The 27559-nt window shown below is 39.6% G+C and overlaps 1 protein-coding gene across 2 annotated transcripts in view; it reads left to right on the top strand.

Moving 5' to 3' along the window:
- The first annotated feature begins 9185 nt into the window (after positions 1 to 9185).
- The window catches only part of XDH (xanthine dehydrogenase), a 50485-nt gene continuing 32111 nt past the window's right edge, over positions 9186 to 27559 (top strand). Inside the window, exons 1-10 of one of the 2 annotated variants that reach the window (XM_010165313.1) lie at positions 9186 to 9435; positions 16158 to 16215; positions 18490 to 18586; positions 19611 to 19719; positions 20787 to 20913; positions 21738 to 21806; positions 24043 to 24111; positions 24932 to 25000; positions 25450 to 25536; positions 26844 to 26985. In XM_010165313.1, the coding sequence (XP_010163615.1) occupies positions 24109 to 24111; positions 24932 to 25000; positions 25450 to 25536; positions 26844 to 26985 (301 nt within the window). In that variant the 5' untranslated portion in view covers positions 9186 to 9435; positions 16158 to 16215; positions 18490 to 18586; ... (2 more) ...; positions 21738 to 21806; positions 24043 to 24108. The remainder of the gene's footprint in view (positions 9436 to 16157; positions 16216 to 18489; positions 18587 to 19610; positions 19720 to 20786; positions 20914 to 21737; positions 21807 to 24042; positions 24112 to 24931; positions 25001 to 25449; positions 25537 to 26843; positions 26986 to 27559) is intronic. The other variant, XM_010165312.1, reaches the window with a different exon arrangement.

Here is a 27559-nt window from a genome sequence, read left to right as displayed (position 1 = left end):
TTCAAAGATCAGCAGACCCTGACCATGAAAGTTCTTCATTTTTTTCCTTTAGTTTATCCTGAACATCGTGCTATCTTTCTGCATCCAAACTTCCTCTGACGTCAGTGTAGTTAAGGGATCAGGGACAACTATGTTTTTTCTTACAAGAAATGCTGACGTGAACACTGGTCAGGATAGAGTGTGGGAAAACTATCTCAAAATCAAAGATATCACCAATGGTGCCCCAAAACTCATGGGTCCTCAATACTTATCTATACATATTTTTTTATTAGTGGTTTTAATATACAAAGCACTTCTTGTGCAAAAGAGATTTTCCTCAGATACAAGGAAGAGGTGTGCATAACTATAAATCAAACTGTTCAGTTTATATCCTGGGAGACTGCAAGGTTATTTGAGTTGGGTGGCCGTACTCACTACAAGTCTTTATGCAAATAACATATAATGAACATCTAGGAGTTGTGGTGACAGAACATGCTTTGAACTTTCTAAACTCTCCTGTACTTGAAAATTCACTGGATTATGCATTGTGGAGTAAGCTGCTCTATAGTTGTTTCTCACTGCAGAAAACAAACCAAAGCCTTTCCAGGAAAATTGGTAGTACTTGCGTTGTTCAAGCTTATGTTGGTTTCATGCCTTCCAGATCAGTGTGGGAAAACAGTCTAGTATGTTTACTTTTGTTTTAATTGATCTTACTTTGACTTTGCATCCTTTTGCTGGGACATCAGTGCTGGGAACTGTAAACAAAGTGAAGATATGTACATGTTATGTTTCAGTCAACAGGGTCTGGTTTCTGGGTTCAGATTGGGGTCTCAGTGAAAACAGTGGGTGGTTTCTCACTAGGTGGTATTATTCAGAAAGCACTTGATATTTATTTCACTTCTCTCCTGCTGAGTGTAGTGAGAAAGGAGATCAGCACTGAGTACTTTTGAATATTTCACCCTTGGTGTCATCACTGTTTGTCCTGCTGTTTGGTCAGGTTGTCTAAGTTTAATAATTTCTTCTCTAATACGAGAAACTCAAACTAGTTTTTTTTTTAATCCACATAGAAATGAGAAGTGTAATGTGTAAAAAGGCTGATTTTCTAGGAATGTTCCTTTTAAAAGGATGGTTTTGTACACTTTAGTGTAAAAGGTAGATATAAATAACCGAATGTTATTTTTTGCCTAAATGTTGTTTCTCCTCATAGAAAAGAGGAGACTACTCAATGCATGACTCCAATAGGTGGATCCAAGTTGGGGTTTGAAGGCCAGTTAAGGTCTGCATCTCATAAAGGAAGAGGCAAGTATAAGAAATGGAGCCTGCCTTTGGAGAAGAAAATGTAGCTTCCAGAACAGAGTATAGTGAAAAAACTGTCTACCATCACTTTTTGCTGTTTCTAAAGTAGTAATCATCATGTATCTAAGCGACTGCCACTCCTTGACTTTATGGGTGTTCTGCTAGATTGTGGTTCTTCCTCTAGTCTGTAGTGCTTTGTCTAAAATGGAAGTGGTGGAGCAGACTCTGTGCTCTGAACTGGCAAAGAGATTAACAGACTGGGGCCTTGTTCTGCATCTGTGTTCACTGTCACAGTAAAAGTGGCTGACAGTAATATACTTCTGGGGGCGTTAAGTGTAAGAAAAATCTATGGACACATGCAAATATTAGTTGACCCATGCAACAGATAAATTAACTAAAATAAAGATCTGATAAAAAATGGCTTTTGCAATGCAAAGCTGTGATATGGGATGATGTGATAATGGAAAAAAAAGAGGTTAATTCAGATGACCATTGAAGTTCCGTAAGATCTGGGTATTTGATATCAATGGCTTGGTATTGTTGATGCTAGAATCTTGTCAGTTCTTGTGTTATTTCAGCTATCAGTGCAGGCTAGTGTTTGTATTTTTATGCTTAATATTATGTAAGACATGGAATATGCGGCAGCTTACATGTTACAGGCTCCACATTAGCCCCTCCTAAAAGCCATTATCTGCTGCAGTAATCACCATCACAAAAATAATAAGAGAACTAGGTCTTTCCTTTGGGCTCTCTTAGCCTATTTCTTTTTTTCTAGAGGCTTTTGTTTTAGATTGCAAGCTTTGTGGCTCAGAAACTGAAATATCTTCCTCTTGTTGAAAGTATTATTGTGGGAATAAACCAAATAATATTATAGGACCACTGCTTCAACTCTCCTGGGACAGAAATGTCAGGGCTTTTATGTATGGAATCCAATTTAGGATTGGAACCATCGCAGATTTCAAGGGAGGTGGATTTGAAATTCTGGATTCAACTCCACTGTGTTTTTACTGATATAGAATAGCTTATACTTTGTTTGAGGGAATAAAGCTTTTTGTCGTCTTTAATAAAGTGAGTAATGTTGGCTACTCTGTCCACTTGAGATGCTTTGTCTAGATCTGATTTATCTCCTGGAAAGATCACTGAAAAATCATTGCAAAGAAACTGTGGGTTTACTCAGCAGAAACCAGACAGAGGTGTGATTGGACATTCCTCTATTGCTAGCAATAGAGATAACAGAAAGCAGAAAACAAGAAGCAGTCTGTTATCAATTTCTGCAGTCCCAACCTTGTTAACCTTTAGGATACACTTACCTTAGCTGGGAAAAGCAGATTTGAGAATTCCTATGTACACACATCCTTATACCTTATCTTACTCTTTCATAATTTTTCTCAAGTATTTTTCTAAGCTGTTTGGTTAAAGCCTATCTTATAATCTTAATTTAACAAGGTTGTTGATCATGTTTACATGAAGATACATCAGCAGCATTCTCCTGACAGTACAGGTATATCTGTACTCTAGTTAGGTGGCTGCATTAGTCATGCTGGATATTTTATTGCAACAGCTCTGTAGTTCATTTGTTGATAAATATCTCAACCTCATTTTGCCTGCTTGAATTCTGCAAAGTAACTTCTTTCCAGCTCATGAAAACTATCATCTGTCTTGTATTCCATTATAAAGTAATAGAAAATTACGGGGGGCGGGGCGGGGGGGGGGGCTGGACTGGACACAAGTTTTATTTAAAAAAGGAAGCCACTCCAATTCAAAAGGGAGATGAAAACTGTCATACTTGTCATCAGGTGGTACAAAGGGCAATAATGATAAATGATCAGAAATATTTGGGATCTGTAAGTTCATCATGCACATATAGGAAGAAGTGTAACAGGGAATATATTAACCTTTTAACTGGTTTCCAAGTGAATTCTTGAAAAGTGAGGGTAACTTGTTCTTCATGGATTCCAAAGCTTCTGGAATGATGAAGGTTTAAGATTTCTGTTCAGTGCATTTAAATGTTCATACTTGGGCATAAAGTCTAGCACTGAAAGCAGCAAGTCTGACTATGAGGTACTTCTGTTTTAAAATAATCCAAGTAATGAAGAATATAGCTTCTGTGTAGTAAGGGATTCACAGAAATGTTTAAGATGTACATCATTCCAGGCTTTCTACATACAGTCAGCTCTCTTCCCTGACCAGTCTTAATAAAATAACTTTGAGGGTATGAAGGCTTTTTTATTTCAGATTGAGCCTGTAAGATATCAGGGAAATTATTTTAAAAAATCTTTTGGACATGAGGTAGGATTGGAGGGGAAGCACAGTACTTGAAGTAATTTAAGTTTCAACTTCTGCAATATATGTGTAAAACATTATCCAGTTTGTAGGCTGTTCAGGATTCATTTTGAAAGCAGTTAATCTTTTTCATGCACTGCTTCTCTTGGAAGGGTGTTCTTCAGTATTACAGCTATAATGTTTATGGCTTTTCTAATTTTCACCTTAAATGATTCATGCTGAGTTTATAGCAGTTGCTCTTGAGCCAGCATTGTCCATGATTTTCCAGTGGGGCTTTTTCTTCCTTGTCTGATGTTTATTGTCTGTTACTATTACTTAGTGGCAGATTATTTAGAATTAGTGTCTTTTGAAGAGGAATCAAAACAGTCTGGGGGATACAAGCTGACCATGATGGCTGTAATTTGAGAGAACTAGCCTGTTTCAGTGATGATGGCATCTGCTCTCCTGCATTATACTGATTAACAAAGCTCTTCTGAAATTCTCTGGGGGGTAGAAGAGAATTAATGGTAGAAGCTAGTTGAGAGCTAGAAGGAAATCATAGTACAAGGTACTAAGAGGTATAGGTCTCTGTTTAGGCAGGATCTGTGAAGAGAGGCAGTCTTTTTCTTGGACAAACTTAAGTAGTTGGGGAATGCTCACACGCTTTTAGACTACAACTCCGTCCTAGAAAGGACACTCAAATGTTAGGTTGACTCTCAGGAAGCCTTTTTTGTTAGCAGAAGCAGCTGTGGAGGATTTCTTGTCTTTTGAACAAATTGTCCACCAAAATACTGCATTCTAAAATGAGAAAGTGATTAGCAGTGAGATACACAGGGCAGCCAGAGGACTTGTACAGATGCCCAGACAGATTTAGGACAGTAAATTAAATAGAAATTTGCATCATATAGCTGGTATCTGTTTTGACAAGGAGACACATGCTAGACTGCATCTGGTCTATAGACAAGAGAAAACTAGATTTAATGATCTCCTGAGCAAAATTCATCCATACCTTCACAGAAGCAGAAGAAAACAAGCGAGGCAGAGATTGTCTCCTATGAAGAAAAGTGGTGGAAAATTAGTCATGTGCTATGCAAGCTAGCTATGGGAACTAGCTTTTACTTATTTAGACTGGCCCAGAAGCTCCTGCTTGCCTGCTCAGGGATCTTGGAATATCAAGGTGTTATTTGATGCCAGAGAGGAGGTGTTAGCAGTTGTTCAGAAGAGCTCTACGTGGTTGTTGCAGCTGCTCCCTCCCCTTTCCTCCTTGAAACACCCGCTGGAGACACCTGTGACAAAGACAGCAGCCAATGTCGGCAAGGGCACTCTGCTTCCTTCTCATGCATCCTGGGACAGAGTTATAATGATTAAATACAAAAGATACTTCTAGAATGTCAAAAGATGAAGAGAAAGAAAGGCCAGGAAAAAAGATTAAAATGCCTTTCTGATATTGAGTTAGTTTATCAGGACAGGTTCTCTCTCATAATACCCAGGAAGCAAGTAAAAGACAACAGCTGCTGCTGAAGACAATACTGATAAAAACAAGGAAAACACATTAAAAAGCCTGCCTGAAAAGAAGTTGCTTTTCAGGTCAGATATCTGAAACATCCTTTGTTTGGTCCACTGGAACTAAGTAATGAAAGAAAAACTGCAAATGAATTGAAACAAAAGTCTTGCTTTACTAATTGTTCTGAAGACTTGTGACAACCAATACTTCTCAACAGAATTAACCAACTTTGTTCATTTCTTCTTGCTGTCAGAGGAAGTGAAGTGGTAGGACTAGGAAAAGAACTATAATTAAACTCCACCCATCTTCAAATGCAGGTGAAGAGGTCATAATTCATGAAATGAATCTGTACAATTAGACAATATTCATACAATTATAAGCTGAACACAATGATTAGTGATTCATGCATAATAAGCTAGTATCCACTCACAAACCTCAGTGAGGAGATCCAATTTATATTCGCTTTGTGACTATGATCTTTTTCAAACCTGTATCTGCAACCAGAAAGGAATTTATACACCTTGTAAGAAAGTACATGAAACTTACTTATTTTTTTACTCTGCAAAATTAAATGCATTTGAAAAAAATAAGCAATACCTAACTTTCATACTTATACAGTAATGTTATGCATTTTTTTGTTGTTGTTGTTGTTATTGCAAAGTACTAAGTTTGCTGCCTGTAATAGGATCCTGAGAAGACTATGTCTTTGAGATCTTTGGGGAGACTTTGCCAATAAAGTGTGAATGTCCCTATCCAGTCAGATAAAAAGTTGACTTATTTCAGGAGCCTGTCTTCAAGCAGTGGTCAATAAGTGATGCTAAGGAGAACAGATCCTCAGGTAACACTCTCTGCCTTCACATTCACAGTCTGTAATCAATACTGTGTGATATATTTTTTTAACATGTACAAAGAACACTCAAAGCAGTGCAACCACCAGTAGTTTATGCAAGACATGGTGTGTAAAGCCCTAACTAACCTGGTATGCCCTCATAGCTGACCCTGGTTTCAGCAGGTGGAGATGGCTTTAGATCCCTTGAAAAGAGTGCTGGTGCATGCTCCCAGGAGGGTTATCTGTGCCAACTGAGGAGATCTCCAGATCTAAAGCAAACAAGTTGTTTCTACTTCAGCTGAAAGATGCTGTCCACAGGTTTTAGCAACAGTGAACACTTCAAAAACTTGTAGAAGTAGTCCAGAGAAGGGGCTGCAGGCACACAGTGTTAATGTGAAAACATTGAAGCACTGACTTGACACTTTTTCTTTGCTATCTGCTTTACCAAATGCTCCTCATAAATCCCTCTGCGGAATCCCCTTCAGAGCTGACTGTATTTTCTTCCCTACCACTTTGCACAAGGGGAACAGGAGAACAAAGCAACAGACCTTCTCACCTTTGTTCCTTTCAAACATTTTCCTTTATTACCTCCAGCACTGGTTTGTTGTTGTACTTGGATGCATTTACCTAATTCTGGTGGTAAACTCTTCAGGCAGGATCAGTGTTTCTGTAAATTTTGCTGTATTTATTGAGCTATGCATATGGTCATCTGCAAAACAGATCATCATTATGATTGCAACAGGCAGGTCTGCAGGATTAACCAGTCAGAATGAGGAAAAAGCAGCTGATTTTTCTTTTTCTCCTTCTTCATTCTTGACCAATATCAACTGCTTTCTGAGCTCTTTAGTGAGTAAGATTGCAGGGAATTTTGAACTTCTCTGTGTTATGTGTGGGCAAAGGGATTATTTCTAAAATAACCTGCTAGATTTTAACCCATCAGTAAGTCAGAATACATCGTTTCATGACCAAATTTGTGCGACAAAAGCTTTTAAATTTAGCTAAGGGCTTTCTATGATAATTGAGATAATAACTTTATAACATAAAGTTTACTGAGGGTTGAGAGGATTTGTGTTTTGGGTTTTCTTGTTTGTTTGAATGTGTGTTTGTGGTTTGTTGTGGTGGTTTTTGGTTTTGTTTTTCCCCCTACACTTTCTTCTCTGTCTGGTAATCTTCTGTTCTGTTTGGGGTGGGATTTCCAAAAATGGTTAAGAGACTTCAATAGCACAAGCTCTCATGCTCGAGGGTTACTTAGAGGATTCTGAAAATTCTGGTTCAAGGTGTCTTGGTTCTCTGACCATAAAATAAGTATAGTAATAGACTATCCCATTGGGGTGATGAGAGAATGAATGAATGAATTTGCTATTGTGAGGTCTGAAGCTTTATATTACTGTGTAATCTACATATAGAAGTCACTATCACGGATATATTTGTTTTTATATTACTTATATAGCAGGTCGATGGGTCAAAAATAAACATTATGATGGAATATCATAAGATACTGTTTACTGATTTAACAGAAAGGGATAGTTTACCTGTAAGGTTATCACCAAAGCTGGGCAAAAATTTGCACATGAGATTCCTTTAAAAAGAGATGACATGATTACAAGTATTCTTTAAAGCTAAGAACAACATCACGCATTATGGAAAACACAGATTAGGAAACCACGCATGTTTGATTTTGGTGTTAATGCTGTAATGGCTAGTTACTTTAAGATTGCTGTAACACGTTACCTGTGGTTATGAGTAATAATTGTTATTTTAAATATTACAAAACTATTTATGAGTATTAAGCTTGGGTACATTAATTTTGAGATTGATGTTTGCTACATGAGGATAGTTCTCGTGTAAATTTACACACAGATATAAAGTAACAGAACTGAAAATTTCTTGGAGAGAAGTGTCACTTTTCTAATATTCTTATACTTGAAAGTGGGAGGTGCCAGACAATAGGTGTCAGCACTGGTTCAGCAATGCACAACTTCACTGCAAATGCAGATTAAGGCAGTTGGTGTTAAGCACAAGTTTGCTGTGAACTATACTTTCAGCAAACTGAATGCCTCTAAAGAAGTGCGGAGACAATGTTTGATACTTGTTATGAAATAGCTTTTCTAGGGGATAGACTGGGCAATAGAATACATGAGTGGGAAGATAAAATCTGGTAAAAATATTTATTGTATTCATTCTGACATATTTCCAAAATATTAAAGGAAAGACTGTTTCTGCAAATGGTAATTTAATTAGGTTTTGCTGTTTTGTGAATTGTTCAGAGAGGTTCCTGGGAGACAGACTTTGGTGTAGTGCTTTCCCAGGGATTTTAAGAAAACCTGAAAGAAACTAATTGAAACTGATAAGTCTGATATGTTGAAGGAAAGCAAATTCACAAAAATCAGAATGGAGCAGACAGGGTTAAGTACAGTACTAGGAAACTTCCATGAGACACTGGAATTGTGCTGTTTTGTGGAAGAATTTTAAACTGGAATTAGGGGTTTAGATATCTCATTCATGAAATCAGTGTTTGTCATGTCTAGGGGTCTGTGGACAATTCAGTGACAACTTTGGAAGAAAAAAACAGGAAGACTTAATGCAAAATGTATGGTTGTGTAATGGAGAAACCGGAAGAAACCACCACCAAGGAAATGGAAGACAAAAAATTCTTCAAAGTATTGGCTTTCCTCTGTGTTTCACTTGCAACATGCACTTAAGCTCCAGGATGTGAGAATTAAGCCAAAAAAGGTAAGCCTAAATGCTTTAAGAGCCCAGTGAAAACATTATTGTCTTAGCCCAGCACCTCTTTTGAGGTGCTGGATCAGAGTGTCAGTTCTCTAGAATTGCTTTATTCTGGGCAAATACATCTCTGTTTAAATTATGTCCTTGCAGGTGGAGGGTACTGTAGCTTTAAAACTGTAAGAAAAAATAGTGAAATAGTCTTGCAGTCAGTCTACTAGCTGATGTGCATGTATTGAGCTTTTAAATAAGCAGACGCTCTCATGAGAGACCTCTGCATGGTGAATGCCAGGTGGATGGTTGTACACAAAGCAAGGGAAACAGAGCTTTTTCTTGCCAATATTTGGTGAGGGATGGTTGGGAGAACCGCCCCCCCGCCCCCTCCCCTGGAGTTTGTGTTGTATTGCAAAATACAGTGAATTCCTGGCAGCCGTTGCAGTGGCACACTCCGAGTGCCCCAAGCCTGGCAGTATAATCTAAAGGGAATGCAGTTGAATTGTGATCTATTGCTATATAAAAGGGGGCGGGTCACTCTGCTTGTTCCAGCTCCTTTTCTGTCATTACTGCTGCAGAAGCACCAACCAAAGGCAGCTGGCACGCCTCTTCGTTGGCTCTTATATAATATGGGGTTTCGCAGGGCACCGATGTAGAAATAAAGTCAAACATTCTTGAGGCAGACTCATATTACTTGTCGTATTGCTGGGGCTCACTTCGCTGTGGGGTGTAGGGCTGCTCTTGGAAGGGTGATCTGTGGCCCTATTTGAGTGAATTTTGGAAGGCGTGCAGGATGGCTCCTAACGAGACAGGGGATGAACTTGTTTTCTTTGTGAATGGTAAAAAGGTAAGGAAGATTCTAGCTTTCTGTCCGGCTTGCTCCTGGATTGTAGCTTGATTAATTATTTTTCTCGTCATCTTTTTTCTCCTCTGAAGTTTTCTAATACCAGCACAATTGCCATGACTTCTAAATATTAAATTGTGAAGAGTATTTATTGCTTTGCTAAGTGGCTTTTTATCTTCTTTGACTTTGTGAATTATTCAAAGTGTAACACAAATATATAATGTTCCTTTTACATTTTAGATTTGTTGGCAATAATTTACTGCAATTCTGAGGTAACTACTTTTAAATAAAGATGCACTGATTTAATACAGGCATTTCTATTAGAAGTAATTTCAGTAATTACAATGCATACAGAGAATGTAATTCAAATGTAAGTATCCATATATAATTCCTATGTTCAGTAAGTAATTCTGACATTGGGTTTTTAAAAGGGATTTAAGTAAAATGTTAATTCCATTTCCATTTAAGAAGCTATAAAACTCTTTAAAAGCAAAGCCCATTAACTGATACTCTTCCCTAGAGCAACTGCTGACAGGTACCTAAGAAGTGACTGTGTCTCACAAGAGGGTGGGGGGGGTCCTTGCACATGCTGGAGACCTTTGAACAGTTTGTCCCAGAGCCCCCTTTCTCAGTTTGGACTTTCCCTGGCTAGCACTGCAGCCTTGACTCTTCAAAAGCTTGTAACAAGTCAAGGCTGCCTCTTTTTTGAACTCTGAGTACCAAGTTAGTTCTCTTTCTGAGCTCGGCTCAGTGTTGATCACGCCCCACTGCCTTTCCCTTGCCTAGGTACTTGGGCAGGGCAACTTGTGCCGAAGCAGCTTCCAGCTGGGAAACTTGGGGAGGGAAGGGGTTGCATATCCACTGTGTACTGTGGAGCTGAGAGTTCATGGACCTTCCCTGTGCACTGCTTAGGGGTACAACACATGCAGCACTAAGTTTGGGCTATTAATTATTTTAATCCCTTGAGGTATTGCACAATATTCTTGCTTAAAAAGCTCTGTGCTCTGCCCTACAGACTGGCACAGGATTGCTATCAATTTTGCTTTTGTTGATCTTTCATGCTAATTTAATCAAGTGTAAATGTGGATAAGATTGTTGCTACAATTAAAGTATTTTAGTTATGAATTTGGATCCCAAACTGGATTGGAGTTTGAACTTTCCAAGGTGCTAGAGCATTTGATATCAAAGTTTTGTTTTATCTAAGTATCAATAGTCAGTTAGGTGAAGAATGAAGTTTATCTGGTATGGATTATAAGTTAGTGAAAGAGCTCTTGAATATAATACTGATGTAGAACCCAGCTCTGGTTCTGAGGTTTTATGAAGAAAGGTGACAACTGAAGCCTTGCTCGCACAGATCAGTAATGGTTCCTATATAAAAGTTAAATGACCTACCAGCTGTTCATTGTTTCTAGAGGGAGATGAAAACTTGAAGCTCCAAGTTAATCATGACTAGCTGATTGAGTCTGCTAATCAAGATTGTGAAGCAGTGGCACAAGATGATCTGTGAATTTCGTCTGATGAATTTTCTGCTATGATGGGGGCAGATGGTATGACATTAACTTGTCATCTTCTCGCTCTATGAAGGTTTTAGTGAGTTCAGATTCCTCCTCTGTGAACCTCAATTTTTAGAGGGTAAACTGGCAGCTTTCTGAGTCTTGCAGTAGGAGGTTGCCACAAACATGTTGGGCAATTCAGACCCTGATACAGGCAAAGTGTACTGTCTTGTTTTCTTTTTCTGATATGCTCTAATGAAAGAGAATTATAATTCTAGTGCCAGACCAGCTTAGGTTCAAAATCAATATGCCACTTGTGGTAGGTATGAAGAATTTATAAACAAATTTCTATATACATTTACAGTTGGTGCTCAGGTATTACAGGAGCATGGCTCTGTGGGACTCTTTTATGGATGTGGGGTGAGGCAGAGAAGGGGAGGAAGAGCAGCCTAGACCCTGAAGGCTAGCAGCAGGAGACAATCACTTCCTTTTGTATCTGTTGTCTGTTTTTCCTATGTCCTGAAGCTAAGGAACGTGCTGTGAATGGCATTGCCCTTAGTGCATTATGGAACTGCAGTTTCTGTTTACAAAAGCCGTATCTCAGAGCTGACCTTGTGCATGTGTAAAGGGGTTTATCACAGTGTGATCTTGGCAGTTGCTGGCTAAAAAAAACCCAACAAAAAAACACCAGGGAAAGATTAATACTGCCAATGGTACCAGCTCCTTCCACATGTCAAGGCTGTGTCAGCATCCTACCCTGGTGGCTCATGGAACCAGCAGTGCTAGCAAAGAAGAAGGCTCCACTTGATCAGAGAGGAGAGGGCTTCATGGGTTGTGCTCTACCTGGAGCCTCCAGTGATATTTTCTTTTTTTTCCTAGTCCCTTTTTGAGTGTGCTGCCAAAGTGTCTTGAGTTACACCCCCACCAAATGCAGGTTTAAGAGAGGGGATTGGACTCATGGGGCAATCTGACCTGCGGCAATAAATTTGAAGTTTGTTAGGACATTTCTGCACATGAGAAATTGTGATGGAAGGGATGGTGGGAAGTACCTGGGCAATGCTGCTGAAACAGCAGGTAGCAAGTTCGGATATGGCTCCATCCATCTGGAGTCCTGACTAAATATTACAGTTGATTTGCTGCAAAGAATGTGGTAGCATGGCCAGTGGGAAAGGTTACTGCTGTGTGAATTCGTGACAGCTTGACATTGTTAATGGGCTGCTGATATTCTGTCATAGCGCAAAACTGCATGATAAGAGGTGGTTGATAAGATAGGGACTTTCATGGCAGCGAATCCTTCTCTTGCATTAGCCCAGTATGCAATGTTGTCAAGAAAAAGTCTCCTCAGAACAGCTGAGCATACTTCACATTCAGGATTGTTTATTTTAAGCACCTGTTTACTTCACTGGACATAAAGCTTGGCATACAACTAACACAAAGTTATCTTGATAGTCTGCCCTAGACTAGAATGGAAAACAACACATGCAATTTAAAGCTAATAGTGGCAATTTTGTTTTCCTCAGCTGACAAGCCTGTCTCATGCATATGTAGCATGTAATTTTAGTTCAAACATGTGGAGTCAATATTTCTATTTCTGTCCTGAATGTTAAGAGGGGGTCTATGCTGGAAGCCACACTAGACCTCTTCCAAAGCCTGTGGATGTTCGATTGCAGATGGGACCAGCCAAAATACAGGATTTTTGAGCTTTGTGACCCTCTGGGTCCTATATAAACAGTGAATTACAAGTTTTCAGAGTACTGTTTAAAGCAGAACAAAATGTTCTCATGACCAATAACAGATTTACATTGTGTGGTTATATTCAGTTTGTTCATCTGTGTTCTAATCCTTTTCCCTAGTACATGAATTTAAAATCTCTTAGTGACTTCAGGAATACACATTCACAGATTTTAAGGTCACAGGGGATCTTTACCGTTGACCAGTCTGATTTGCTGTGTGGCAGTCTGGTTAAAATCTTTTACCTTCTCTTCTGGCAACTAATTGAGTGACTAGGGACCAGTGATTGAATGGGAGCTTGTTGTTCAGAAAAGCATGTCTTTCATTTAAAGGCCCTAGCTGCTGAAGAGCTTAGCATATTGCTTGGTAAACTAGTAAAACTTCTGTTTTATTTTCCTTTTTGTTCTTATATTTATCTTGCGGGAATACTGTTCTTTTAAATTGAAAAAATCTTCTGTTTATCTTTCTGGGAATGCTAATTTAAATATGATGCTTTATGTTATAAAGGCAAAGATATCTGAGTTAATGGAAAGGCAAAATATTTATTGAGATTCAAGTTTTGTATGTGAAATAATAAGGAACTGAGCTCAACACTTCTGGACCAACCCATGGGCTGTAAAAATGTAGAGTACTGCTTAGGAACTTGTTCCATGTAGTACTTAAAGCTTGAAGAGCTGTAGTGCCAGGCTGAGCTCCCTGCTGAGGTGAGCTGAGTCTTTAAGATTCCTAGAATCAATGGACAAATAGATGTATAGTACAAACAGAGAAGTACAGAGCAAATTTGTTGGGGATCATTTGACTGTCAGTGCCATCCTAACTTTTCCGACAAAGTTTCTTTCTGCATTTGACTAATATTTAAGCTACCACATGCAGTAAAATCCACAGTTTTGAATCTGTCAAAATGTAGCCATCAATCTGATGTATTTGGCAATGTGACATTTGGTTTAAAAAATTAAACAAAAGCCCTGAAAACTAGTAACTGAACAAACAGGAAATATTTCTTTAATTGCAATATCTAAGTGGACTGATCCTAATTCCACTGAAGGCAATGGGTATAACTTCAGTTTCAGTACAGGGACACTGCGGGAGGTGAGCAAGAATTGTTTTGATAGGTAAGGTGTTGAGCTGTGAATCATATTGTTCTAGGCATCAGACAAGAGATGTTATCCCAACCCACAGGGTTTTAAAATATTTTAAGAACAAATCACAGCAGGTGAGTCTCACAAGCCACTGGAGGAATGATGTGTTGGAGGACAAAACCAGCATCAATGACAATGAACAAAAGGCAGGAACAGTAAAAAGTTCTTACTGTGTGTCCAGCAAGAGAGACTCATAAACAAGCATTGCCCCACCAAGAGTCTAAAAGCAAAGAAATAACTCCTTGCTCTCTGACATGTGAGATTTGGTTTAATCCAGAATGTCCTCCAAATTCTTACACTTTATCTCCCTCTGATCCCAAGTCTCAGCCAGCATTGCAGATACACAGCTACAGTCAGTAGTTTGAAGTGACTGAAGTAGGAATTGGGGCTATTGGTTTGAACAGGGTGAGAGTGGATTGTTAAGAATGTGTTCTGCTACATAGTGGGAGACACCTTCTGATGAACTTGAGCAAAGGTTTTACTTTCTTACTTAACACGTGCTTAAATTCTTCACTAAACGCGTGTGCAGCTGAGTGGCTGAATGCTTTGCTGAATGAAGGCTTAGGCACGTGTTTTACTACTTCTTTAACACTGACCCATTTGGTCGAACTTTTAATTGCTTGGTTTGACTACATGATGGAGTGCTTCTTGGATTCTTTCAAAAAAACTTTGTGAGACATTTTCTTTGATCTAAGCATAGATTAATCTCAGTATTCCGTAACTATCTGGAAAACTATTCTGAAGCTTTTTCTCTCTGCCTGGCTATCTTGGAAGCTGTTTTGGAAGGGTTTGCAATGGCCATTGGCACAGCCCCGAGGAAGAAACTCAGCTGGACAGTAAGGGTATGAGTTGCTGGGGAAGGCTCTTTGCCCGTGAAACGGGCATGGGACACTAGTCACAGGCATTTTGGAATTATCTTCTCATGTTTGTCTCTTTACCAAACTACTGCAGAGGGTTATACGTGCTTACTCTGAACCAACTGGTCATGAGAGAGATCATGAGAGAGCCACTGTATGGCCTTGTTTCTATACATCCAGAAGGTGAGGGAACAGGAGCGCTCCACTCTGATTAGCAGCAATATGAGTGCTGCATGATTTACAGTAAGACGTCCACAAGCTAGAAGAATGAACTCTGTTTCCTTGTAGATTATCCTCAATGCAGGAATGAGATGTGCAAAAAATGACCAGTTGTGTTTTGTAGCAGCAACTTTATCAGATGGTTCTAAAAACATGGACTCAAATAGGAAGTATGAACGTTGTCTCTTTAGAATAACCCTGTCACGTGTCAAAGGCATAACACTGAAGCAGTACAGAGGTTGTGAAGGTTTCTTATCAGTAAGAAAAAAGCGTTACACAAATGACCTCTGTTTCAATTTGCCCTTCAAACCGGGAGTGATTAATTTAAATAAACTGTAACTATTGTACTTAGGACTTGCACAATGTAAAAGCCAAGAACACATGATTACATTCTGGCACACACTGAAGTTGGAAAAGTTTCTTGACACTCTTTTAATAACAGAAAAAGGGGAAGACAAGCTCTGCGGCCATTTGGAGGCAAGGGCAGAACTTTGGTTTCTGACCACTGGGCAGAGGTTGAAGTAAAATCTAAATTTATGTCTAATAGATAACTGCTAATAGTGTTGTTCACTGATAGGATGGAGCTGACTTGGAATGTGCAGAGAAAATTCCTCTTTGGTTGGAATTTCACATTCCCACATCCAGAATGTCTACTAATGTAACACTGATTTAGCATTAGCAGGGAAGAAAGACAAACATCAAGATGATTAGTACTTACTGTCTGTCCTGCAGCACCTGTCTTGGTCATGTTAGCTTTTCTACTGTTATGTTTCTGTGGGTTTTTTGTTTGCTTTCTTTCCCCTCCCCTCTTCAAAGTCCATTACTGATGCTGTTTCTGTCATTCTGTTTATCTGTTTTTCTCTGTCTCTTCTAAATTAAGTAAGAAGGAAAAGGGGCAGGGGTCAGTTATGCATGATCAATAAAGATGAGATGCAATTTGAGGATATGTGAAGAATTCAAAACTCAAGTACAAAGCACATTTCTTTCTATCTCTGCTCACTACTAAATCTATTTGCTGTTTTTGATTAAAGTTTTTTTTTTAAGATTTGCCTCAGTTGTGCTATGGCTGAAAAATGTATGTAGTGAATATACTTTGTCACAATAAATTCAAGGAAACATGTCTGAATAAATGACTAACATTGCTAAACCTAGTAAGTGGAGTTAATCAGTGATTTTGCTCCCTGCTTTTTAAAAGAAGTTGCAGAAAGACCAAATTTTCTCTTTCCAACTAACATATCTGTGTTGTAAAGCATTCTGTGTGTAACGGTACTTTTCTCTTCTTGCAGGTGGTGGAAAAAGATGTGGACCCAGAAACAACCCTGCTAACCTATCTACGAAGAAAATGTATCCAGTGTCAGAAGAAACTGCAGAAGGCTTTAAATGCCTACAGCATTTCATAATTGTTTACTGTTCTGCTTGCCACTTGAGTGCTAGGCAGAGCTTGTGCACAGAGTTTAGGAGGGAGTGCTCTGCATGGTCTGGTATTTCTTGCTGGCAAAGATTACAGGTGATATTCCAAGCTTGATAGCAAATTTTAAATAATATACTTTATCTAAACCTTAAATAATTTATTAACACTTTAAAGGGAAAACTCTCAGAATTGCTAGGAATTACAATATGTTGGAAAGAAAGCAATATTGAGACAACAAAATTGAAGGAAATTTAAGTTTGTTCCACAAAAATTGTAAAGAATTTTCTGGCTAAAATGTTACAGCCACTTGAGCTGCTTGCTGTATCATCCAATAATTTGGATATTACTGGATAGTTAATGTCCAATAACTTGGTTATCCTGTGGCCTGTTTATCAGATGATCCAGGGATGCAAACTCAGAAGCAGAGGTTCCCACCACATACAGTGGGTGTGTTCACATGAGTGGATGCAAGCAGTCACGTTTCACTCCTGTTTGAAACTGGTCAACACATGAGTCAGATGAGCTTTGGGAGCTGGGTAGCTATTACTGTGATGACCGGGCTGGCTATACTAGGTCTGGTTCAGTAGGTAATGTCATTCCATGTTTTCTGAGGTTTTTGTCTGACCAGCTGGGTGTGTACATATGCCAAAGTGTTCACATCCTTAAAAAAGAATCGTGCATACTTATTTCACCACGCTGCCATGTTCTGTTTGTCTGGGATCTGAAAGAAGTATGGGGATTTAAATCCCACTCCTCTCTGGAGTTTCCAGCAGAACTATCAACAGCTCTATTTTGTCTTGGGTGGATAAAGTTCAAGAGGGAAAATAAGTGGCCTATGTGCACTTTTTACTGCTAGACCTTTTATGTCTAAGCTTGTTAATATCTAATGTGTATGGCTTTGTAAGGAGATAATCCGAGCTCTTCAAAACCTTCTGATCTTCTGCCTGAACATTCTGCTGAACTTATTTTGTAGATGTCTGGCTAGGGTCAGACAAATACTCTGAGAAACATGTTTTATTGAGGCAGATAAGCACTGTTGTCAAGACAAGCATTGGCTGCCATAAGAAAACTATATTTTTGCTGAAGCAGGTACATGATTTTATGAAAACAGTTAGATCTAGAATCCCTGTAGTGAAGGCAAAGATGATTTGAGTTCCCTATGTCATAAGCCTGTGGGGAAGCAACAGACATAATTCTGATTATCTCAGTTCAAGCATGTTTTCATTGCCACTGAAAGGACCTGTTCTTTTCCTACCAAAAGTCTCTCTGCATTGGCCAGTCCCCTTCACAATAAATAACAGCAGTCTAATTACCCTCTAATGAGTGAAAGAACCCAAAGCAGAAGTGACCTGAGGAATTATTTCCTGAAATCCCTTTGCAGAATATTTGATGTAATTCCTGATTGAAAAAGTACAGACATGTGCTCTGCAGCCTGTGGAGGAATCTGCTTAGGCCAGTCCATACACTTTGTGGATTCCCAGGTGTCTGTGCAGAGATTCTGTGCATCTCTGCTACTTCTGGCTCAGTGTCTCTCTCCTATGGTTTTATGGGAACCAAGCTACTGGGGAGTGTGGTTGACTGGTTTTGTCCCTAGATTTCCCCATTGCTTGGGAAGTCATCATAAATGAGGCCAAGAGAGAAGCTAGGGTGGCCAGACCATGATTCTTGAGATGCAGGTAGCTTGTGAGCAGTTCAAGTGCAGCTCCCATGTCAGTGATAAACTGTGTGACTTGTAGCACTGTGTGACTCCCCTGCCTGGGCACTTTCTAGCTGGTAGGAACCAGCAGGTGTAGGAAGAAGTCCACCAACACTGGTGAGAGGTGCTGAAGCAGATGTCACCATGCATCTCAGGGGTGTGCCTGAATGCCTGAACAGCTCCTGCTCAGCAGTTACTGTGTTCTTTGTCTCCCATATGTCATTTCCTTTTCTGAGTCTAATGGAAAGTGGGAACTGTTGAAGTTCAGAAATGTCTTGTTTATTCTAAGAGTCTATTGGAATGTCAACTGCCTGCTTATTAGGGCTTTGGGTGTTGATCTTAAAGCTCACATGCCAGCATGTGAAACTTTGCTTATGTTAAATAAGTTATTAAACAGAAAAAATGAGTGCTTGGGTTCCAGGAATAACTTGTTGCTAAGCCTTGATGGACAACTGTTTGAGCAGGTTTCTGCCAACGCTCTTCATGTTTTCCTTGATTCCTGTTCTCTCAGTGGGCCTATGTGGAACCAAACTAGGCTGTGGAGAAGGTGGATGTGGTGCTTGCACTGTTATGATATCCAAGTATGATCCCTTTAGGAAGAAAATCCTGTATCCTTTGCAATCTGAACTCTTCAACAGAGTAATGAAATGGGAACAGTTCCAGGTTCTTGACATTCCAGATGTGGTACTATTTAAAAAGAAAAATTATATAATGTATGTTTCTGCCAAAATGTAATTTTTCACTTTCAGAAAATATATTCAGAAGGCTGAGACAAGAAGCTATTTTTTCCTACAGCATTGCACAGTGCTGATAGAGAATTATTTAATTGTGCCCTGAAATATTTGTACTGACTCTAGCACACAGGCTAGTTCAGAAAACCTTATGTTTCTTTCTGGCAATATAACTTTTTGCTGTGATGACCCAAATAATGATTACTGTGATAAAATCTTTCTTGCTATTGCGTTACTACAATAATTGGGTTTCTGGATGCTAGCAGATATTCACTTTTTCTCTACTTCTATTATAACCTTCAGAATAACTCTTGTTTCCTGAGACATAAACTTTCCTCCTGTTCTCTCTTTAATTAATTGAAGAGTGAAGCAATGGAATTGAACAAAAAGGGGAATGGAGAGAGAGTGTGAGGCAGAGGAACGGGCCCTAGTTTATTTTTTCTGTGGGGAATGGAAAGCACTGAAATCTTGGATATATTTGGAATAATGCTTGGAGATACTTTAACTTAGGATCATCTAACTTAATGGTTCTGCTTAGTAATGTTTCCTTGAATAAGATATCTTTAGGGTCATTATTCTGTCCTGATATAAATGAAAAAAAGTAGCTAGTCCCAGTTTAACATGGAATGAGGATGTTTAGTGTTATTTCTAGGTCAAATCCTATGGGGCATACTCAGTTTAAAATTACAGATTCAGTTGAAAATTCAAGTGAAGTTGATGACAACTTTGGATGAGTAGGTGCTGTAGGATTTGGCTTGTAACTAATACCTGTATTATATCTATTTAAGTTCTCCTATTATGTCCACTGCTACAGTTTCTGAGTACTCTTCAGTTCTCCTGTTCCCTTTTTCCTTTGTTGAGCAGCACTGTCACATGAAATGACCTTAATTTACTGTTTTAGCCACCATACTGCCAATGCTTGCCTCTTCCCTGTCTGTGCCCTGCATCACGTAGCTGTAACTACTGTTGAAGGCATAGGAAACACAAAATCCAGACTGCACCCAGCCCAGGTAAACTGTTAATACTGGTAACTTTAAAACATGTTTTCTTCTTATGTTAATTAATCCTGTTCCAGGGTGTTGGGACCTCCATCATAACGTTAAAGACAAGAGTTTGACTTTCCACATGAGTAGTCTTTACTTGCAGGAATGACTAAGTGATGGAATCAAACTCCTGGATCAATGCTGCAGCTCTGTTATGCCCTAACAAGTTAACTGGTGCTGTCCTGGCTGAATTGCTAATGCTTTTGTTCTAGAACTATGTGGCTGTATTTGGTCCACATCCTGGAACAAATTCTAGGAACAGGGAAGACTGATGTGGTGAAAGCCTGTATAATGACTTGGAGACTGGAAATCTGAATTAGATTTTGGCTCTCCTATGGCCTTCTATGAATGACCTTGGTTTCTCATCCTGCATAGTTAGGTGGTGCAGTGGTGCAATGAGGTTTGGTTCATCAGTGTTTCTAGAGTCACAGATATTCTTGGTGGGGAAGAGTGACAGGAATGTGAAGCCTTGCTCTTCTAGCACTTTTATGGAAGCAGACTTGCCTCAGCTTTGTCTGAGATACTGCTCCTTTAAGGGAAACTATGATTCATCTCAGTTTGTACAGTGGGTAGGACTTGAGCCAATACTTATCTGAGATGGTAAACAACAAAGTGAAAAATAAGTTAGACATGCATGAATGGATGGCAGCTAGTCTGACCTTTGTTTGTTTGTCATCTTTTTGCTACCTCTTTTAAAGACTCTAGCAGATAAGCTTTGAAATTCAAACTCAGGTCTATACAAATAGCCCCAACCTTTCTAGCATGGTAAATCTGAAGAATTCCTGATCACATTGGAGGATTCTTGTTGCCTTCAGTTATATTGGGAATTCAAAGCCTAGATGCAAACTTTTCAGTGTTCTCTTAGAAGTCTGCTTCACAGATTAATTGACCGTTTCATCAGAAAACATCTGATGATACTCTTGGCTCCCCTGGTGGGATTGTTGGGGCTTTTTTTAAGAGGTGTTACAGAAACAAACACAACAATGAACTAACATTGATATTATGAGCTGAAGGTTTTTGTTACTTTTTCTCAGGAGAGAATAGCAAAAAGTCATGGGTCCCAATGTGGCTTTTGCACTCCAGGCATTGTCATGTCCATGTATACGCTGCTTCGAAACAAACCCGAGCCCAAAATGGAGGACATAGAAGATGCTTTCCAAGGTAATACTCATAGCCCTTCAGAGATGCAACCTATTCTTTCATTACATTTGCTTCACCAAATGGGATGGAGGTCCACCTTTGTTTAATGTGTTTTGTTAAAGATAGCCGATTGTTACAAGGTTAAGAACAAGCTTTTCCACTAGGAGACTGGCCAGGTGCTATGAAGTGAACAAAAATTGTCTGTGGAAAATTTCACAGAAGCTCGTTGTTTATCCTGAAGCAGGGGCAAGTGGCCTCAGTCTTGCATTAGAACCCCACTAAGCTTAACACAGAACAAAGATGGCCTATCCCTAGGGGCCTTATAAGAGCTTCCACATCTCCTTGTTTATTCATTACTGTCACAAAAGCCTGCAGAGGTGACAGAGCATCTGGGCCAACCAACCTCAAGGACCAAGACAGCAATATGGATGATGGAGTGGGGCAGAATCCAGCTGTGTACATCATCTGAGAGCCTGCTGTTATTGCTGAGGGTAGAGCTGTTACCAGGCTTCTGGCAGTGACCTGAGAGAAAATCAGATGCAGGAGATGGTAATTCTTTGTAATTCAGGAGACCAGATATTTGGTATACTGGTTAGACTCACAATTGAGGTAAATGAATACTGAATAAGATGGATTGAATTTTTTCCTAAATTATTTTTGATTTAAAATTTCAACAAAAAGGGATGATATGATTGTGGTAACAGATTTTTTCCCCCCTCACAGTTTTTTCATTAGCTTTATCTAGATTTGACAAGCTTTTGTGAGAAGCAATAACATCTTCTAAAAGAAGATAAGTTCTCAGCCAAATGATGCTAAATCTTTAACCTTTTGCTCTGGCAATGCAGGGAACTTGTGTCGGTGTACAGGATACAGACCCATTCTGGAAGGATACAGGACATTTGCTAAAGTAAGTGGCTTCAGATAATGTTTAAAAAAATCTGGCAGGCTGGCTGTCTTTCCCTCTGTTACTATAATACACCATGAGCTGAAATGGGGAGGAAGGAAACATTCATGCTGCAACAACCCAGCTCCAACACTTGACCCTTTTGTATGTGCTTCATACATGAATGATACAAGATGACCGGCTCCCTTGCTCCAGTTGCTGGAAGTGGAGCACATTAATAAGATCTGCCTGATGGTCCCTTTCTGGATCACAGGTAATCAGACCCTGTAATTCTTTTTTGTTAAGTATTTGGAAAACTCAACATTTCTGCATAATACAGCTTGCAGATGATCCCTGATGTGGAAAAAATGTAAAAGTACAGTGCATGAATAGGGATATCCTGTGGGGGAATCTGATGAGAAAGTTGCTCTCTTGAAAGATCAGCTGCAGAGCTGATATAGCTCTGGAAAGAAGTTGAAGTCACTGCTGTATAGCTCTTACCCAGAACTCATCTGCTGGTTTGGGTGAGGTACAAAGCTTTGCCTTAAGTTTTCTCTAGTCCCTCTCTTCCTGAAAGACTGCTGGAGGCTGTGAAGAAAAGTAGATCATTAGGTACTTCAGTGATTACTAGCCACGTATGGGGCTACACTGTTATTAAATATCAAAAGTAAAGAATTTAGAATGCTGCCCATTAATTTCATTTTATTATCCAGAATTACGATCAACAAAAGAGAATACAAGCAGGAGTGAGATCCATTACAAATGGTTGATAAACCCAGTCGATATAGTCTACTTGGATTTCCAACAGGCTTTCAACATTGTCTCACCAAAGGCTTTTAAAGACAATAAGCAGCCATGGGGTAAGAGGGAAGATCTCTGTATGGATGAAAGATTGGTTAAAAGGCAGGAAATGACAGGTAGGAGAAAATGGTGTATTTTTGAAATGGAGGGAGGTCACTGGTGGAATTCTGCTTGGACCTGTGGTGGGAGCAAGGCTGTTCAAGATATCCCTAAATGAAGTAGAAAAGAGTGAGGAGTAATGTGAGAAAGTAAGTTAACTGATATCAAGTTAGTCTAGGTAGTGACAACAGGAACAGACTCTGAGGAATTTCAGAAGGACTTTATGAACCTGAGAAACTGGAGAATAGAATGGGATACAAAATTCAGGGCAAATAAACACAAAGTAATTTACAGAGTGAAAGGCAATCACATATAAAATTAGAAGCTGAGCAGACACAGGTCATCTTCCTGTTCCATGGTTTCTCTACCAAGATGAACTTGGTAGACAGTTCCACGGAAGCATCAGTTCAATGCTCACTGGCAGTCAACACTTCAAAGAGTAGAGAACAAAACAGAAGACACTGCCATACCACTGTGTGCATCATGGCTCTTCCTACACTTGAGTACTCTCTGCAGTTCTGGTCCTCTCGTCTCTGGTAGGGTATAGCAGAACAGGAAAAGATTCAAAGAAATGGAATAAGGATCACATCTGTGGTAATCTGGCTTCTATACAAGGAAGCACTGAGTAGGCTGGGATGCTTCAGCCTGTAAAAAAGATGTCAGGGAGGAGAAGGGGCTCTACATAGCCCATGTAGTGTTTTGTGTTGACCTCTGATAGAGATCTACAAAATTGTGAATGTCAGGTGGAATGTGGACCGGCATTTGCTGTTTGCTACTTCTTCCAATACAAGAGCAAGGTGTCAAGAAGCTAAACTAGTAGGAGTTAGGTTGAAAATGAAAAAAAGGCAGATGGTCTGGCACATACCAGGTCTCTGACCTGCAGAACTCACCAAAGGGTGTTCTGGGCACCAAAAACTTAGACTCCATGGGAGACTGAGCAGGTACTTGGATGGAGTGCTACTGAGGGTTACTGAAGTGACAGAAACCACACTGGGTAAGGTAGTGCCCTGAGCTGAATGCAATTGGATACTGGTAGAGTACTAGGCATTGTAAGTGCTTGACCCCTTTCCTCTTCTCTAGGTATCTCCTCACAGCTCCAGCTGGACCAGAGATACTGACTGAATGGTCAGAGTAGTTCTGATAGGCCTCTTGTTCTGGTTTAGTAGACTGGACATGACCTAACCATCACACTGAAGGATACTGTCTTCTGTTGGCAAGGGAAACACCTACTTGCTTGGCATCTTCCATCTCCCATTTCTACTTTGGATGTAATAAATGTGGGATCAATTTCTCCCAAAAGGGAATCAAGTCTACTTCATTTCCTTGGAATCTGCACATTTTTCTCAGAACAGTTCTTATCCCCACAGGACTTGAATTGCTGTGGCAGAGTAGCCAATGGCACTGGATGCTGTCGCAGTGAGAGGGAAAATAGCATGGTAAGCTGAATTTTAAAAGCCATAACCTCAATTTGTGATATAGTATTAGAGTTTTGATGTATTAGTCACCTCTCTGGCTCTACTGAGGTGCAGATATTTAGAGCCATCTGAGCTGGTCTGAATGTCTGCCTCTTGGGAAACACTGCGACTGCATGTATCCTGGTTAGCATGACTAGCTGTCATGACACAGGTTTTACAATAGTGAGCTAGTTGTGTTCCTTCTGAATCTGTGAGTTCCAACACTTTTGTTAAATAGCATGATGACAAATGTAAATAATATGTTACCAGCTTCTGGTTTATTGAAGTGATCCATCTTTCTGTGAAAACAGATCTAAAAAGCAGTTAATTCTCCAGTATGATCTTTCACAAACTTTGCAGTCCAATGATGAATGAAGTAATTTAATCACCATTCCAATAAACTGTACAATTGGAACCTTCTGGAATATATGGAGAAAAAAAAGTTAATCACATTTTATATACCAGTTGAGGTAAAAACAATGGAGGAATGAAAACAATAAATTAGGACATAAAATAGTGTGAATATAAAATGAATTTAGGAAGGAGAGAATATATTTAAATTATTTGCCAGAAAATTATAGTGAATTATTGTGGGTTCTTTGTTAGGAAGCATCCGGTGTTGTGTGGAATACTCCAGCAATTTAAGGCTGCTTGGAGTTCTTTTGTCAAATGGCTTATTAATGAAAAATGTTACCACAAATTTCTGTGATCCAAGGATTGATGAAAGGGGAGGAATATATCCTGTGGAAGTAACAATGGTCTGACTTTGTGTAGAATAGCTGAAGTGTGTTTGTTTCTTCAGAATGGGGACTGCTGTGGAGGAAAAGCCAATGGTCCAGGCTGTTGCATGAATGGAAAAGAAGACAATGTGGTAAGGTGCCTCGCAAATATATTTTTTTTTCCCTTCTATTTCTGATGTTTTGAAGTCTCAGCTCTGGTTTGTTCTGTGTCAAAGCCCAGTACTTTTAATTTAGCTGTATTTATGCAAAGCAGTTTAGACCAATTTATATTTTATGCTGGTTTTACCGCAGAAAAGGTACCTTTGATGTAATTTAACGTGCTGATGTGAAAATGATGTAACTTTTGATTGGCAAAAACCTGTTAGTGTGTTCGGGATTCTGACCAGACATGCATTGTGATTAGAAAAATATGTCCGAAGAACCTGAAACGCTGGATCAGGTAGCATCTTTTTTCTGTCTTTGCTATTCTTTGTTCCATGAAATAGTAATAGGGATTTGACTGGAAAGAGGAACGAGTTAGGGTTGTATGTGGATAGCTTTCTCCTCTGCTGCCCAGCCATTTGCATTTTCTCTGCCATAGACAATGATGTCCTCCAGCCTGTTCAGTTCTTCTGAGTTCCAGCCACTGGACCCTACCCAGGAGCCAATCTTCCCACCAGAGTTAATGGTAAGTTCAAAATAAAATAGTATGTGGTTCGTTGGTTTTGTTGTTCTGCACAGAGTTTGACTGTCTGCAGTGTCTCTGCCCTGAGGAAATGGCAGCGCAGAAGATGGCTACTGATAAAAGGAGATGCATGGGCAAGAGCGCTTCCCTGCTTTATAAAAGGGAAGGCTTTTAAGCCAGGGTGGCTTAAGAGATATGCAGGCCAAGTGCCTGCCCCAGCTGGCTGGCTTTTCTGTTTCTCACCATACATGTCTGCTCTTTGGTTGCCTTCCTTTCAACTCACTGTTTATTCAGGGATGGAACAGTTTCTGACATCTAGATTTCAATTTACTAGCTCAGTCGTGAACTTCTATATTAAAGCAGCCGTATCTGAGCTAATCACCCTGTGCTCCTTTCATAGTGTAGGAAGAAAAGTAGGAGCTGTGGGATGTGGCTGAATATGTTTCAACTACATGACTTCCCAAAAGTGCCAACTTCTCTCTACTCATTATAGCAGGAGTAGAAGTTGGCTGGCTCACACTGACATCAAAAGTTAGGTGAGATGAGTTTCTCTCCATGTTTCATTCCTGTCTTTTTTTTGGGGTAGCTTTCCCCTAAGCAAATGTGTCCCAGCTAGGAATCTAGTCCAGCACATAGCATGTTTACAGCTTCCTTCACATGGAACAAACAAATGAAATACAGTTGTTAGTTCTGCTGCTGCACTCAGCCTAAAATGTGTCATGAGCTACAGCAGGAGTAGGTTGTCATAGACCATAGAATAATATATATTTAGCTTGAGATAGAGCCCCTCGTTTTCTTCTCTAAGATGTTCTGCTGCCTAAGGGTTGATTTGATGTTGGTGGGATGCAGCCATGTTAGTCTGTTTTCTTCAGTCACTGGATGAAGGAATTAAAAATGAAACCAGGATCTGGCCTTACAGCTGGTAACTCAAATTCAGCAGTGATAAAGACTAACGTTTTTGCAGTGAGATGAGAGTGGAAAACCCAGTACTTCTTAGATGACTGGAACCACAGGCATGTGCCAGAGCTTTGGTCAGATGGAGCTTGCTGGCAGAGGTCTTTCTAGGGAGATGTGGCAGCAAGATGCACCTGGCAGTATCAGGAAGGAAAAACTTTTGTCAGCATGAAAAAGACACTTGTCACTGCTAGTAGAAGGATGGGTGATGGCTAACTGCCAACAAGACGGTGGATGTCACAGCCACCTGTTGGTAACTTGACTGAGATGGAGCTTGGCATAGGCATGGGCAGCATGTGAGCAGGGATTCTTGGCTTCATGTAGGGTCTGAGCACTATCTGAATTCACTTTTGCAGACTCAGAGTAACAAACAGCAGAAACAGCTGTGTTTCAAAGGCGAGCGTGTGACTTGGATCCAGCCTACGACTCTCAAGGAACTGGTGGCTCTCAAATCCCAGTACCCCAATGCTAAGCTCGTTGTGGGGAACACGGAAGTGGGTAAGAGGAAGAGGTGATGCTCATTATGAGCAGTTGAAAAACTTTCCATGGGGTATTTTGTAAACCACCTTCATGCCATTGCTGTTAAAAAGCTGTTGAATCTTCAGGTTGTATGTAAGAACAAATTTTCTTCTCAGGTAGATTAATCTCACAGTGAATATTTTTCCCTCTTCTGTGTTAGGAAAAAAAAAAGTTTATCTAGACATCTGAGCTTTTGTGCTAGTTTTGTGGAATTTTGAGAAGAGAGGAGTGGCACGGTGTAAAATGTCCTCTTAATAAAATGAATTAAGTTGTGAAACCTGTGTTTTAAAAGATTTTTCAGTGAGTAAACTCTCAAGACTTGGAATCTTAGTGTTTTTTCCCCAAAAATATATACTTCTGCAAACATAGGTGCTGAGGAAGAGTTCAGACCTATTTACTAATTCTAATCTCCTGAGCAATTGATTCAGGAGGCAATCCCCAAACTTGGTATGGTTCACTGTATTCATTGTTTTTTCATGAAGGATTAGGTACAACAATAGCCAGGTTACGCAAGTACTAAACAGTGTATTTGAGGTTACTGTAAGCCTAGAAA

Source organism: Antrostomus carolinensis, unplaced genomic scaffold (genome assembly GCF_000700745.2).
Source record: "Antrostomus carolinensis isolate BGI_N321 unplaced genomic scaffold, ASM70074v2 scaffold5053, whole genome shotgun sequence".
Lineage (NCBI taxonomy): Eukaryota > Metazoa > Chordata > Aves > Caprimulgiformes > Caprimulgidae > Antrostomus > Antrostomus carolinensis.
Note: the sequence above shows the minus strand (reverse complement) of the source record. Positions and strands in the feature narration are given on the sequence as shown.